We start from the raw sequence: 16,355 nt of genomic DNA on the forward strand, positions 1-16,355 counted from the left end.
TGTCTGTGGAGATTCTCAATCCTCCAAGTCATGGTTGTCCCCAAAGGTGCTTTTTTTTTTTTCAAGAGGCAACTGGACTTTCTGGTTTTTCTTTGAAGACATTTTGCTTCTCATCCAAGAAGCTTCTTCAGCTCTGATTGTATGGTGGGGACTGGAAGGATTTGTATTCCTTGCAGACAGCTGGTCATTTGCATCCTTTTAGAATCATTGAGGCCACTTGGAGGCTTTTAGCTACATACTCAAGGCTTTCCTCGAGCCTCAGGGAGAGCGAAAACAGCCTCCCCAGACTCCGAAGGCCCTCTGGAGGCCAGAAATGGGCCCGTTTCCAGCTTTCCCGAACTTCCGGTAGGCCCATTTTTTGCCCTTCCCGAGCTTCTGTGTGCACCCTGCACTTACCTGCATCCAAAACGGGCTGTGTGGGGACTCCTGGGAGGGATGGGCGGGGCCAGCCAGGAGTGGGATTTGAGGGTTCTCTGAACTGCACAGAATCTTAGCTAGAGGAACTCCTGCCAACCCCCAGCAGCCCACCCCTGATAAGGGGGCTGGAAGCTAAATTGTACAATGAATGATTGTGGGAACTGGGAATGTCTAAAATCTAGTAAAGAGAAGGACAAGAGATGACTGATCAGTCTTCCAATATTTGAGGTGGTCACAGAGAGGATGGGGTGGATCTCTTCTCCAAAGCACGTGAGGGCACAACAACAAGTAACACATGGAAACCTACCGAAGAAAGATCCGAGCTAGAACTAAGAAGAAATTTCCTGTCAGTCAGAACAATTAATCAGTGGAACGGTTTGCCTCCAGAAGTTGTGGAAGGTCTACCAAGGGAGGTTTTTCAGAAGAAACAGCCCTAAGAATCTGACAGCCATTCGTCTGAAATGGTATAAAATCTCCTGGCTGAGCAAGGAGACTGGACTAGAAGATCTCCAAGGTAGGGGTGAAATCCAGCAGGTCCTGACAGGTTCTGGAGAACCGGTAGCGGAAATTTTGAGTAGTTCGGAGAACCGGCAAATACCACCTCTGGCTGGTCCCAGAGTGGGATGGGAATGGAGATTTTGCAGTATCCTTCCCCTAGTGTGGGGAGGGAATGGGGATTTTGCAGTATCCTTCCCCTGGTGTGGGGAGGGAATGGGGATTTTGCAGTATCCTTCCCCTGGAGTGGGGTGGGAATGGAGATTTTGCAGTATCCTTCCCCTGGAGTGGGGTGGGAATGGAGATTTTGCAGTATCCTTCCCCTGGTGTGGGGAGGGAATGAGGATTTTGCAGTATCCTTCCCTTGGAGTGGGGTGGGAATGGAGATTTTGCAGTATCCTTCCCCTGGAGTGGGGTGGGAATGGAGATTTTGCAGTATCCTTCCCCTGGTGTGGGGAGGGAATGGAGATTTTGCAGTATCCTTCCCCTGGTGTGGGGTAGGAATGGAGATTTTGCGGTATCCTTCCCCTGCCAAGCCCGCCAAGCCACACCACGCCCACCAAGCCACGCCCACAGAACCGGTAGTAAAAAAAATTGGATTTCACCACTGCTCCAAAGTCCCTTCTCAAACCTATTGTTCTATTTTCTCAAAGCCGGGTTGTTCGGTGGTACTTTTCGCATGGGGACCCTGTACTTCCTCCAATGAGGAATGCTCTTGGCTGTTTCTATGAAAGTGGCAGCGGGAGCAGAGAAATTCCGGTGTGGGCTTTTCTCCTCCTGTCTCTCCCCCACAGATGTGGGGGGCGGGCTGGGCTTATAGCTGCCAGCTGTTCCCCTAGCCTAGAAATTATGAATAGATATTTCTTAAGTGGGTGGTGGGGTGGGCCTGAAGCCTGCCAGACTGGAGATTGAGAACAAGATTTCCTCCAATCTACTCGCTCTTCGGTGCTGCTGGAGTAATCCCCCCCAAGTGAGATGGAAATGTGATTCACGATCAGGGTTATAATGAATGATAGACCAACATAATTTCTTACCAATTGTTCTGACCTAGGCTTCCTGAGTCAATAAAACACACAAATAGTCCCAAAGACCTGTTTTATTTCAACAGCTGAGAATTCTGTTCATTCACAGAGGAGTCCCCAATAGTTGTAAAGAGTCCTTTGGGATAAGGCTGATAATCACCCATCTTTATCTCCCTTGACACGCTGCCAAAGACCTCATTGGCAAAGACACACGGAGTCCAGAATCAAACAGAGCTTCAGACTTTAAACTGCACAGAATTAACAATATTGCTTCCTGCAAAGGCCCACATGCCTTTGCTCCTCTTTTAAGTCTTATGGGAGGGGCCAATCATCTCCAAGCCCTACTCCCGAGTCGTCCCTTTTGTTTTAACTGTTCTTGCCATTTGGCAGCTCTGCGCATGTGCGCACTGGGAACAGGCTCCCCCTGTTCCTCTGCCTCGCTGAGGTCCAACTCTGGAGGCTCCGGAGGCAGCATGTACCTCTCAGATGGCCCTTTCTCTGCCTCAGACACAGAGCCCTCATCTGAGCCTTCCCCAGACTCCAGGACTGGCCCATGGCCCTCCCCAGCCTCCTCACTGTCCAACTCTGCTGCCAGCTCCGCAGGCTGCTGGCAGACCACAACACCGATGGAAACCAGAGTGCGTTCTGGCAACCAGTTCGTTCTCACAGGGAGGGACTACTTGGTACCGTCAGTCAAATTATGTCGACTGGCGACTCCCAGAGGGAGGGCCTTCTCTGTGAGGGCTCCAACCCTTTGGAATGAACTGCCCCCGGAGATACGGAATATCCCTGAACTCCGTGCTTTCCGCCGTGCCCTCAAGACCCTGATGTTCCAACAGGCGGGGCTAAACATATGAACATGTGAATGATTTTTTAAATGTTATCTAATTCTGGGTTTTATTTAATTGACCAAACTAAGTAATAATTTTAATTAGCAATTTTATGATGTTTGTGTGTCTATATTTTTCTTGACTGTACACCGCCTTGAGTCCTACGGGAGAAAGGCGGTATAGAAATATAATAAATAAATGGATTCGTAACTGGCTGACCAACTGCACTCAACGTATAGTCCTCAATGGAACTGCATCTACATGGAGGGAAGTATGCAGTGGAGTACCCCAAGGCTCTGTTTTAGGCCCAGTACTCTTCAACATCTTCATCAATGACTTAGACGAGGGGATAGATGGGGAACTCATCAAATTTGCAGATGACACCAAACTGGCAGGAATAGCCAACACTCCAGAAGATAGGCTCAAGATACAGAAGGATCTTGACAGACTTGAACATTGGGCGCTATCTAACAAAATGAAATTCAACAGTGAAAAAACCAAGTTTCTACATTTAGGGGAGAAAAACAAAATGCACAGGTACCGTATATGTGGTACCTTGCTCAATAGTAGTAACTGTGAGAGGGATCTTGGAGTCCTAGTGGACAACCATTTAAATATGAGCCAGCAGTGTGCATAAACAGAGGGATAGAATCAAGATCACGTTAAATGTTAATACCACTTTATAAGGCCTTGGTAAGGCCACACTTGGAATATTGCATTCAGTTTTGGTCGCCACGATGTAAAAAAGATGTTGAGACTCTAGAAAGAGTGCAGAGAAGAGCAACAACGTTTCGCTCAGTGGTGAAATCCAAATTTTTTTACTACCGGTTCTGTGGGCGTGGCTTGATGGGCGGGGTGTGGCTTGGGGGCGTGGCTTGTGGGCATGGCAGGGGAAGGATATTGCAAAATCCACATTCCCACCCCACTCCTGGGGGAAGGATACTGCAAAATCCACATTCCCTCCCCACTCCTAGGAGAAGAAGATTGCAAAATCCCCATTTCCTCTCTCCTCGAGGGGAAGAATACTGCAAAATCCCCATTCCTTCCCCACTCCTGGGGGAAGGAGATTGCAAAATCTCCATTCCCACCCCACTCTGGGGCCAGCCAGAGGTGGTATTTGCCAGTTCTCCGAACTACTCAAAATTTCCACTACCAGTTCTCCAGAACCTGTCAGAACCTGCTGGATTTCACCCCTGGTTTTGCTTCTCATCCAAGAAGCTTCTTCACTTCCTCAAACCAAGAAAGTCGAAGAAAGTTACCTTCTTGTCTTTCTCCTCATCCTTCTTACTACCTCCTCCTATTGGTATCTTATGATCTATCACTTGTTGTTTGTGTCTTATGATTTATGATCTATGACTTACCACTTTGTTGTCTGTATGTACACTGAGAGCAGCTTATGCACCGGAGACAAATTTCTCGTGTGTCCAATCACACTTGGCCAATAAAGAATATTCCTTTTTTTTAATTTTAAAAACAAACTTTATTAAACTTAAAAAGATAAAATACAGTATATACAAAATACATTTATATTAATCTGAATGACATTACTTACTCACAGCAAAATATAGAAAAAGAAAACAAAACAAAATTAAAAAGAAGAAAAGAAAAGAAGAGAGAAAGAAAAAAAAAGAAAAACGAAAAACGAAAAAACAAAATATAGAAAGTGACTTTGTCACTTTATCACATCCTTTATCTTGTTGAAGGTGCCTGTTTGTTAATGTTGTTGTCTTACCTAATTTTACATTTACTCTCCTTTCTTTTTGATTTATCCAAACGTACCATCTATTCCATGCCGTGTAGTATTTTGAGTCTACCTTATCTTTTAACTCAAATGTTAATTCATTCATTTCAGCACAATTGTAAATTTTTTGGATTATTAGGTGATCTGTTGGCAATTGATCTGTTTTCCAATATTGAGCTAATACCAATCTAGCTACTGTAGTTATATGTAATATTAAATATTTTATTTCTTTCCTATAGTTTTCTTTGATCATACCTAATCGAAAAATTTCTGGTTTAAACTCTATTTCCTCTGCTGTTATTTCTGTTAGCCATGTTTTTATTTTTTCCCAGAATTTCCTAATTTTTGGGCAAAGCCACCAGACATGAAAAAAAGTGCCCTGTGCCTATTTGCATTTCCAGCAAGTTGGGTTTAAATTCGGATACATCTTCGCTAATCTCGAGATTAGCAATAAAGAATATTCCTATTCCTTTGGGGGGAGGGAGAGAATGACCTTTGTTGAGACAACCACGACCTGGATGATTGAGAATCTCTACAGATCGTTGAACCCCTCCTTCCCTTCTTATCTATTTTCCTCTGCTAAAACTTCTCCAGCGCAGGACTAAAAGCCCAATGTTTGGGGTTAGCATCAGATCCGTACCTTTGGCCCTCAGCCAATTGTGGATCGTCTGCCTTCCTTCTCTCCCTGGGTCAGTTTTTGCACCAGGACCCTTCCAGCTGCACGGATGTTTGGAGTCCCTCCAGCCAGCCTTTTGATTCCCCAGTGACAGTGACGGAGTGTTTGCTGCCATGTTCTCCGTTTGGTTCAGGGGGTCAGCTGCTGGAGATGTTGGAGGGGAGGGGATGAAGGGCAGCAGGGGCAAAGTGCAGAAGCAAAGGGCTCCTTCACACCCCCAGGGAGGTGGGAAAAGGTTCTCCTTTGTGATGGACACTCGGAGCTCAAGCAGGTGCTGGAGGAAACAGCTGGAGGGCAGAGGTCAAGCAAATAAATGAACTGAGGCTGGCTTTTCTCAGCTCGCTTCTAGCTGTTGAGCTGCTGCCATGCTTAAGACTCAGGGCCAACTCTTTAGAAGAATAGAATAGAATAGAATAGAATAGAATAGAATAGAATAGAATAGAATAGAATAGAATAGAATAGAATAGAATAGAATAGAATAGAATAGAATAGAGTTAGAGTTAGAGTTAGAGTTAGAGTTAGAGTTAGAGTTAGAGTTAGAGTTAGGATTAGGAATAGGAATAGGAATAGGAATAGGAATAGGAATAGGAATAGGAATAGGAATAGGAATAGGAATAGGAATGGGGGAAGGGGGAAGGGGGAAGGGGGAAGAGAAGAGAGAAGAGAGTTGGAAGGGACCTTGGAGGTCTTTTAGTCCAACCCCCTCCTTAGGCAGGAAACCCTACACCACTTCAGACAAATGGTTATCCAACATCTTCTTAAAAACTTCCAGTGTTGCAGCATTCACAACTTCTGGAGGCAAGCTGTTCCACTGATTAATTGTTCTGACTGTCAGGAAATTACTCCTTAGTTCTAAGTTGCTTCTCTCCTTGATTAGTTTCCACCCATTGCTTCTTGTCCTGCCCTCAGGTGCTTTGGAGAATAGCTTGACTCCTTCTTCTTTGGGGCAGCCCCTGAGATATTGGAATGCTGCTATCATGTCTCCCCTAGTCCTTCTTTTCATTAAACTAGACATACCCAGTTCCTGCAACCGTTCTTCATATGTTTTAGCCTCTTTGTTGCTCTTCTCTGCACTCTTTCTAGAGTCTCAACATCTTTTTTACACCGTGGCAACCAAAACTGAATGCAATATTCCAAGTGTGGCCTTACCAAGGTATTATAAAGTGGTATTAAGACTTCACGTGATCTTGATTCTATTCCTCTGTTTATGCAGCCCAGAACTGTGTTGGCTTTTTTGGCAGCTGCTGCACACGGCTGGCTCATATTTAAATGGTTGTCCACTAGGACTCCAAGATCCCTCTCACAGTTACTACTATTGAGCAAGGTACCACATATACAGTACCTGTGCATTTTGTTTTTCTTCCCTAAATGTAGAACCTTGGTTTTTTCACCATTGAATTTCATTTTGTTAGATAGCGCCCAATGTTCAGGTCTGTCAAGATCCTTCTGTATCTTGAGCCTATCTTCTGGAGTGTTGGCTATTCCTGCCAGTTTAGTGTCATCTGCAGATTTGATGAGTTCCCCATCTATCCCCTCGTCTAAGTCATTGATGAAGATGTTGAAGAGTACTGGGCCTAAAACAGAGCCTTGGGGTACTCCACTGCATACTTCCCTCCATGTAGATGCAGTTCCATTGAGGACTACACGTTGAGTGCGGTTGGTCAGCCAGTTACGAATCCATCTGGTGGTGATGCTGTCTAACCAGGGGTGAAATGCTCCCGTTTGGACCAAATTGCCCGATCCAGTAGCGATGGTGGTGGGTGGTTCGGAAAACCGGTAGCAAAAATCCCTGCGCCCACCCACCCACCCCACCATGCCCAGCTGAGCCGCACGATCATCAGAGGCTTTTTTTTTTTTACTTTTAAAAGCATTTTTTCTACAACCTCTTCCGATGAAAAAATGCTTTTAGAAGTAAAAAAAAAAAGCCTCTGATAATCGCACGGCTCAGCTGGGATCGTCAGAGGCTTTTCAAAGCATTTTTTTCTGCAACCTCTTGGCCGAAGAGGTGGTAAAAAAAATGCTTTGAAAAGTCTCTGATGATCCCAGACGAGTTCCCTGATTGGCAGAGAGGCTTTTCAAAGCATTAGAAAAAATGCTTTGAAAAGTTAAAAAAAATAAAAAAGTTGGCCACACCCACCCAGTCACATTAACCCCCCCCCCAAGCCATGCCCACAGAACCGGTAGTAACAAATTTTACATTTCACCCCTGTGTCTAACCCACATTTTTCTACTTTATCTAGTAGTAGGTTATGGTCTACTTTATCAAATGGTTTATTAAAGTCCAAGTAAATTATTTCGACAGCATTCCTCTGGTCCACTAATTTTGTCACTTTGTCAAAGAATGCAATAAGATTAGTCTGGCATGATCTGTTTTTGACAAACCCATGTTGGCTTTTGTTTATTACTTGGTTTGCTTCTAGGTGTTCGGTGATTCATTGTTTGATTATCTTTTCCAGAATCTTCCCTGGTATTGCGGTCAGGCTGATAGGTCTGTAGTTTCCTGGATTTATTTTTTTTCCTTTTTTTGAAGATGGAAACTACATCAGCTCTTTTCCAATCCTCTGGCACTTCCCCTGTGATCCAGGATCTTTGAAAGATATAGTTCAGTGGTTCTGAGATCTCGTCTGCCAGTTCCTTCAGAATCTTGGGGTATAATCCATCTGGTCCTGGTGATTTGAACTCATCTAGGGTAGACAGGTGTTCACTTACCATTTTTTTAAAAAATTTGATTTATATGCCGCCCTTCTCCGGAGACTCAGGGCGGCTTACAATGTGCTCAGCAATAGCCTTCATCCTTTTTGTATATTTATACAAAGTCAGCTTATTTCCCCCACAACTGGGTCCTCAATTTACCTACCTTAGAAAGGATGGAAGGCTGAGTCAACCTTGAGCCTGGTGAGATTCGAACCTGCAGTAATTGCAGGCAGCTGGTCTTAATAACAGGGTGCTTTAGACCACTGTACTACCAAGGCTCTTTTTCTTCCCTATTTCTTCCCTATTTTAACGTGTTCCTAATCCTAAATCTGTTTTTTGTGGTGCTGTTTTTGATAGGTTGGACTGTTAAATCCAAGCCAAAAAACTAAGCCAAAAAACCATGATCCTTAAATTCACATTCTTTGTGAAGACAATGCTGAACTAGGATCCTGATGGGTGAACACTCTAAAGTGTGTGTGACTTTTTTCATTTGTGAGTCATATTTTCACCAGGGCTTCTGATTTCTTCGTGGTCACAGAACATCCATTAAAGATGAAAAAAAAAAAAAAGAGCCTGGAGCCACAGATTGCATTAAAGTCTCTTTTCTTAAGCCAGAGACCAACAGATAACATGAAGTGCAAACATGCAAATCAGGGCCCTTTAAGGAATTGATTGTATTAAGTCTCTTTCCTTTGGGGGGGGGAGGCAGTTGATTTAGTTAAAAAAAAAATCAGAGGGACCAAATAGTTAACATATTTTTAGCCTTGGCTTCTCCTGTTTGATTAAATGGAAGGGCAGATCGAGTAATTGAATTCAGAGGACTTTATTGTTTGAAAGAGTAAGGCTGGAGGAATAGATCATAAGGAAGGATTTGGCCACTTCCTGGCCTCACTTTGTGACTAAACCTGAGCATTTACAGGTTTCCCATTTGGAAACAAATCTTCCTGTAAACTTTGGAACAATGCATTGGTGTTTACACAGAGATGGGATTACCATTCTTTTGCATCCCACCTTCTGTCTTCCCTTGCCTTTTGGAGTCAGGGTTCCAAATAACATCCCCCACTCCCAGTTTCCCACAGCTCTAAATGTGACAGCCCTGAAGTAAAAGATGGCCTCTAGGGCTGACATTTGGCTAGCAATCTGAGAACCTCTTTCCAACTGCCCAGGTCCATTTTCTTGGTGGACATCACCAATGGGCACTTTCTCGGAAAGGAATTCAAGCTTGAATGTGTGGTAGACAAGAAGATCCACCATATACCTTACTCCCCTTCTGACCACTTCTGGCCCATGCAGTGTGGTATTACAATAACAATTTGTGTGCCACCATCTTAGTTCTTTTTAGTTTTTGCCTGCAGTTCGGCAGTTCAAATTTCACCAGGCTCAAGGTTGACTCAGACTTCTATCTTTCCGAGGTGGGTAAAATGAGGACTCAGATTGTTGGGGGCAAATAGACTGACTCTGTAAATCGCTTAGAGAGAAGCTGTAAAGCACTATGAAGAATAGAATAGAATAGAATAGAATAGAATAGAATAGAATAGAATAGAATAGAATAGAATAGAATAGAATAGAATAGAATAGAATAGAATTCTTTATTGGCCAAATGTGATTGGACACACAAGGAATTTGTCTTTGGTGCATATGCTCTCGGTCTACATCAAAAGACAAGATACATTCGTCAAGAATCATAAAGTAGAACACTTAATGATAGTCATAGGGTACAAATAAGCAATCAAATCATACTAGGAAACAATATAAATTGTAAGGACACAGCAACAAATTACAATCATACAGTCATAAATTGGAGGAGATGGGTGATGGGAACGATGAGAATATTAATAATAGTGCAGACTTAGTGAATAGTTTGACAGTGTTGAGGGAATTATTTGTTTAGCAGAGTGATGGCGTTTGGGAAAAAACTGTTCTTGTGTCTAGTTGTTCTAGACTAAGTTGTCCGTGTGTTGAGATTGGCTGGTGCTTAAAGGTAAAAGGTAAAGGTTCCCCTCGCACATATGTGCTAGTTGTTCCCAACTCTAGGGGGCGGTGCTCATCTCCTTTTCAAAGCTGAAGAGCCAGCGCTGTCCGAAGACGTCTCCGTGGTCATGTGGCCGGCATGACTCAACGCCAAAGGCGCATGGAACGCTGTTCCCTTCCCACCAAAGGGGGTCCCTATTTTTCTACTTGCACTTTTTTACGTGCTTTCGAACTGCTAGGTTGGCAGAAGCTGGGACAAGCAACAGGAGCTCACCCCGTTACGCGGCACTAGGGATTCAAACTGCTGAACTGCCGACCATTTGATCGACAAGCTCAGCATCTTAGCCACTGAGCCACCACGTCCCTTACAGACCCGCAAAAGAGGGAAGTCATCTTTGATTGCTCCACTAAAGTACCATTTTTTTAGGCCACAATAATTCTGGTTAACCAAGGAACAAAACACTCTTGCAGGAGATTGCCCAGGTCCTCGGGGTACAATCTCACATTCTTCTTTGTCACCTAACTGACTTGTTTTGAATGCTTTTGGGGGTTGTGCCATTTGCTGCAAGCAATCCCTTTGCTGCTGCCCACCTCCTCCTCCTCCTCCTCCTCCTGTTTGGAGAGATAATTGGTCTGTTTGAATTGTAAGCAAGCTTTCATAAATACCTCCGGGTTATCCACTCACTTCTGCGGTGGTAGGGCTATACCTGATTAAATTAATTCAGAACAGTATTCACTTTTAGGTTAGAATAGAGTTCTGTATTGGCCAAGTGTGATTGGATACACAAGGAATTTGTCTTTGGTGCATATGCTCTCAGTGTACATAAAAGAAAAGATACGTTCATCAAGAATCATAAAATACAACACTTAATGATAGTCATAGGGAACAAATAAGCAATTAAATCATACTAGGAAACAATCAATCTAAATCGTAAGAATATAAGCAACAAAATTACAGTCATACAGTTATAAGTGGGAAGAGATGGGTGATAGGAACAATGAGAAGATTAATAGTAGTGCAGTCTTAGTAAATAGTTTGACGGTGTTGAGGGTATTATTTGTTTAGCAGAGTGATGGCGTTCGGGAGTAAACTGTCCTTGTGTCTAGTTGTTCTGGTGTGCAGTGCTCTGTACCATCGTTTTGAAGCTAGGAGTTGAAACAGTTTATGTCCAGGATGCGAGGGGTCTGTAAATATTTTCACAGCCCTCTTTTTGACTCGTGCAGTATACAGGTCCTCAATGGAAGGCAGATTGGTAGCCATTGTTTTTTCTGCAGTTCTAATTATCCTCTGAAATCTGTGTCTGTCTTATTGGGTTGCAGAGCCAAACCAGACAGTTATCTCACGTGCATCAGCTCTATGCCCTGCCATATATATTTTTTTAAAAAAACTTACAAGGACCAAAAAGGAAGATAAAAAAAGAAAAAGGGGTGTCCAAAACTTCTGGAGAACGTCAGGTTTGTAGTCCTGATTTGCAGCGTTTCGTGTCCTTATATGGGAAACCCTGCAAAATCCAGAGCAAAGTCCAGCCAAAGCAAGGTAGGAGTCTGATGTTTTGTAAAGTAGAAATAAGAATATGAATATATTTGAAATATTAGCGTTTTTCTCTGGGCTCCTTCCACCAGCTGGAGAAGACAGCAACCGTTGAAATTTAGCTCTCCTGTCTCCAATTGTCTGTTTGTTTTAGGAGATGCGATTTTATCTCCCACATCTCCAGCAGGCAACAGGATTTCCACCTCGAGCCCACATCAAAGATTCCCCAAACCACCTTATTAAAGGAATATCGGGTTTCACAGGTTGTGGTGAGGGAGGGCTTGTAGAGCCCGTGCCTTTGAAGAAACAGCTGTATGCAGCATCTGGCCCAAGGTGGCAAAACCTTTGGCTGAAATAGACAACCTGTAGATTGGGGCTCCTTCCCATGGTGCCCACGGAACTCTCTGCTTCATTTGCCTGAGGGCAGGACAAAAAGCAAAGGATGGAAATTAATCAAGGAGAGAAGCAACTTAGAACTAAGGAGAAATTTCCTGACGGTTAGAGCAATTAATCAGTGGAACAACTTGCCTGCAGAAGTTGTGAATACTCCAACACTGGAAGATTTTAAGATTGGATAACCATTTGTCTGAAGTGGTGTAGGGTTTCCTGCCTAAACAGGGGGTTGGACTAGAAGACCTCCAAGGTCCCTCCCAACTCTGTTATTCTATTCTATTCTATTCTATTCTATTCTATTCTATTCTATTCTATTCTATTCTATTCTATTCTATTCTATTCTTTCTTATTTCTATTCCATTCTACTTCTTATTTCTATTCTAATTCTAATTCTAATTCTAATTCCAATTCTTATTTCTATTCTATTCTATTCTATTCTATTCTATTCTATTCTATTCTATTCTATTCTATTCTATTCTATTCTATTCTATTCCAGTCCAGTCCAGTCCAGTCCAGTCCAGTCCATTCCGCTTCATTTAGAAAGGCTTCTTTTAATAATAGTTTTCAAAAAGATAGGGAGTTGGTCATAAAATCGGATCCAATCATGTGATTGGACCTTTATGACTGCCATGTCCTAAAGGTTATTTATGACTTATAACCATCATTGTGAGGCTCAATTATGGTCGTAACTTGAGGAGTATCTGTACACATTTTCGTAATCCGATGCTGAGGCAGCCTCCCATCTTCTCCCTGAAAATGTGTCTCTTAAAGGAAACCAGCTTGGCAGCCTATCATCAGATGTGTATTTTTTGTAAGATGAGCCTGGTGGTTTTTTTTTAAAAAAATATTGTTTGTTTGTTAAATTTCTTGACCATCTATCTTACCACAAGGCAGGGGTGGGCTTCAAAATTTTTAGCAAGGGTTCTCTGCCCGGTTGCTGGGTGGGCGTGGCCATGGTGGGCATGGCCTAGTTGGCCTCCTGCACCACGGTGGGGGGGGCATTTTTGCCCTCCCCAGGCTCTGGAGGCTTTTCTCAAGCCTCCGGGGGGGCAAAAACAGCCTCCAGAGGCTCCAGAGGCCCTCTGGAGGCCAGAAACAGGCCTGTTTCCGGCCTTCCCGAACTTCTGGTAGGCCCGTTTTTCACCCTCCTCGAGCCTCCGTGTGCGCCCTGCACTTACCTTCATCCAAAATGGGCCGTGTGGCGACTCCTGGCAGGGGCAGGGTGGGCGGGGCCAGCCAGGAGTGGGATTTGGGGGTTCTCCGAACTGCACAGAATCTTAGCTAGAGGTTCTCCCGAACCCCTGCGAACCCCCAACAACCCACTCCTGCTACAAGGTAATTCTGGGAGGTTTCCAATATTAAAAAGATAACATTTTACAAAACCTATACACAATAGGAGCTAAATAATAATACAAAAGATAAATACACAACCCTAGCTAAAAGATGGGAAGGGAGGGAGACCCTCAAAAAAATTAGTTATAAACACATACATGTCTCTCTCCACGGAAATCTTTAGTAAAAGGTGAAAAGTTTATATGAGCTGAAGAGAAATCAGAGAATATAATGCTGAAACAGTAAAGAGCATTCAAATGTAAGAACAGAAATAGCCTTTGATTGGATAGAGCTGAGACCTAGCTGGAGAACTGATATATTCAACAGCCCCACAGTTTCAAAGGAATCTGTATAACAAAGGCAACATATTTGAGCACTGTTGGTCTAATCATGGCCGGTTTTTGTGTCCTTTCTTGCTTTCTTCTGCAGCCTTAAAGAGGTCCTTTGAGATGGAAGATGTGGAAGAAGCTCCTTCATGCTCAACCAGATCTTCTGTAAATCCCTGCCCCTCTGAAAATGGAGAGGGAAAAAGAACCAGAGGGCCCGTGCAGAGCACTTACCCATCTCCCATCGGCCTGAGCAACATCTCCAGTCCTTTGCACAGTCCGATCCCCAAAACCAGGGTCACGAACAGCCTGTCTTTCAACCGAGGTACCGTTCATTTGCCTCGGGCTAATGGAACCAACCTCATGAGGGTGTCCTCCTTCCAAACTCGGCTGAATCCCAATGGATTCTCGTCATCTTTAGGCCCAGGAAGCGATGAGAGCCTTCACAGTTCTTCTTCCAGCTTGGAGTGCCCAACACCCACAAGATGCCCTCCGAATCCCTCTCGGCAAGCCGAGCCCTCTGGAATTGAGATCTCTCAGCTGTCTAGCCCTTTGCTGAAGAAGTTCTCATCTCATGGGAATGTATTCCATGCCGAGGTGGACCGTCCCATCCGGCAGGTCTCCAAGGCTACCGTGAATCACAGCTCCTTGCCGTCCCTTGACTTGCATATCGCAGAAGACCAGGGGCCCAGTCCTATCCTTTGCTCCACCTTGAACATGGACCCCACCAACAGGTGGACCTCCCAAGACCAAAATTCCATCTCGCCACTTCCAGAAAATAGAACATTATTGCGAAAGGATTCCCCTTTCTCTGCCATGGGGGTAGGCCAGTTGGCCAACGTGACTTCTATGGCTTCTTTGGCCTCCAAGCAAACCACAAAGCTTCCAACATTTCCCACCAGCCTGGACAAGTTCATCGGAAACTCACCAATTGGTTATGTTCTCCCTTCGGTGGGTGATCCTGGGCTCAAATCTTTGCCTAAGGCCCAGCTTCAGATCAACCTTGGCCACAGCCTGTCTCATCCATCTCCAGAACTGACCAACAAAGATCAAGTGATCATAACCCATGACACTTCCCTAACAATGTGTTATGGAAACCCACCAGAGATATCAGAAACAGAGAGAACAGGTCCTCATCCTCAGTCTGACTCTTTCCAGCTTGTCTCTCCATCTCCAACTGGTCACCCTACTTCCCAGTCCTCTTTTCTTGGGTCTCCAATGACAGTGCCAACTCCCCAAGGGAGCCCAGCTTTGCCCAACCGAAGAGAAAACTGTCCCGCTCTGATTGGTTCCATCTCCTGTCAAGATGCTTCCAAGGCTTCGAATCCAGAACTGTCTTTTGGCCCAGGGGAAGAGTCCGGAGACCAGCCTCTGGAGATCTTTGAGAAGAAGGAAGAGTCTGGAGAGAGGAATTTACTAAAAGAAGGTTAGTCAAGTTGTGCCTTAGATGCCCTCTGAAATAACATAACGGCCTGTTCAAGCCACCTTTTTACAAACTTAGAATGGTGAGGCTACACAACTCATTAAGCTAGTCTCAATGTTTTGTTTTATCATCTTTTCCAGCCATGTATGTATTTTTGTCCAATATTTTTTGCTTCTACACATGTCCACCACATATGATAATCATAAGACCCAGGTATCTGGTGGCACTTCCAACATTTAGCTGACTTATCTTTAAACATCTTTGCCAATCTCACCATCTATAAAATGCCATTTATAAAACATCTTATACAAATTTTCTTTATATGCAGTCGACGTTGTTAATTTGTAATTCCTGTCCCACAGTTTCTGCCATTTGTCTAATTCTATTGTAGGACCAAATATTTTTGCCCGTGCTATCATTGTCTCCTTCACTTGTTCGTCTTCCAGTTTTATGCCCAATAAGTAGCTGTACAATTTCTTTATCAATCTTTCTTCTGTTTCTGTTAATATCATATCTAATACTGTTAATTCTTTATAAAATCCATATAATTTAGCATCGTTCTCATATCTAGAGTGTATCTGCACTTGTGAATAGAATAGAATAGAATAGAATAGAATAGAATAGAATAGAATAGAATAGAATAGAATAGAATTCTTTATTGGCCAAGTGTAATTGGACGCACAAGAATTTGTCTTTGGTGCAGATGCTCTCGGTGTACATAAAAGAAAAGATATGTTCATCAAGAATCATAAGGTACAACACTTAATGATAGTCATAGGGTACAAATAAGCAATCAGGAAACAATATCAATATAAATCATAAGGATACAAGCAACAAATTTACAGTCATACAGTCATAAGTGGAAGGAGATGGGTGATGGGAACGGTTAGAAGATTAATAGTAATGCAGACTTAGTAACTAGTTTGACAGTGTTGAGAGAATTAGTTGTTAAGCAGAGTGATGGCGCTCTGGAAAAAACTGTCCTTGTGTCTAGTTGTTCTGGTGTGCAGTGCCCTGTAGCATTGTTTTGAGGGTAGGAGTTGAAACAGTTTATGTCCAGGATGCGAGGGGTCTGTAGATATTTTCCCAGCCCTCTTTTTGACTCGTGCAACATACAGGTCCTCAATGGAAGGCAGGTTGGTAGTCATTGTTTTTTCTGCAGTTCTAATTATCCTCTGAAGTCTGTGTCTCTCTTGTTCAGTTGCAGAGCCAAACCATACCATGGTTTGGTATATATACCGATTTGGTATATATATTACCATGCCATATCGATCCCTTGATCACTCAGTTCTTGTTTAGTTTTGGGTTCCCCCTTTTCATTCAAAATATCTTTATATCTAACAATATTTCCCAGGTTAATAACATTTGGGTGAATCCGTGCTTCCATCGTTGAAAGCCAAACTGGTATCCCCAGATAAAGTTGCTCTTTAATTTTCTCCCATACTAACATTAATGCATTTCTTATATAATGTCTTTGAAAGTAACCATGTATCTTATTCTTCCC

At 43.4% G+C, this 16,355-nt stretch overlaps 1 protein-coding gene and 1 non-coding gene across 5 annotated transcripts in view; one reads left to right on the forward strand and one right to left on the reverse strand.

Moving 5' to 3' along the window:
• The window catches only part of SEPTIN12 (septin 12), a 105,250-nt gene that overhangs the window by 13,424 nt on the left and 75,471 nt on the right, over positions 1 to 16,355 (forward strand). For all 4 annotated transcript variants that reach the window (XM_034420491.3, XM_087878476.1, XM_034420490.3 and 1 more), the window contains one exon: positions 13,532 to 14,854. In XM_034420491.3, the coding sequence (XP_034276382.2) occupies positions 13,532 to 14,854 (1,323 nt within the window). The remainder of the gene's footprint in view (positions 1 to 13,531; positions 14,855 to 16,355) is intronic.
• Positions 13,217 to 13,330, reverse strand: LOC117667408 (U5 spliceosomal RNA). The gene has a single exon (XR_004592030.2). It is a non-coding gene; the product is annotated as a U5 spliceosomal RNA (small nuclear RNA).

This window comes from Pantherophis guttatus, chromosome 14, assembly GCF_059756535.1.
Source record: "Pantherophis guttatus breed Tessera chromosome 14, ASM5975653v1, whole genome shotgun sequence".
Classification (NCBI taxonomy): Eukaryota; Metazoa; Chordata; class Lepidosauria; order Squamata; family Colubridae; genus Pantherophis; species Pantherophis guttatus.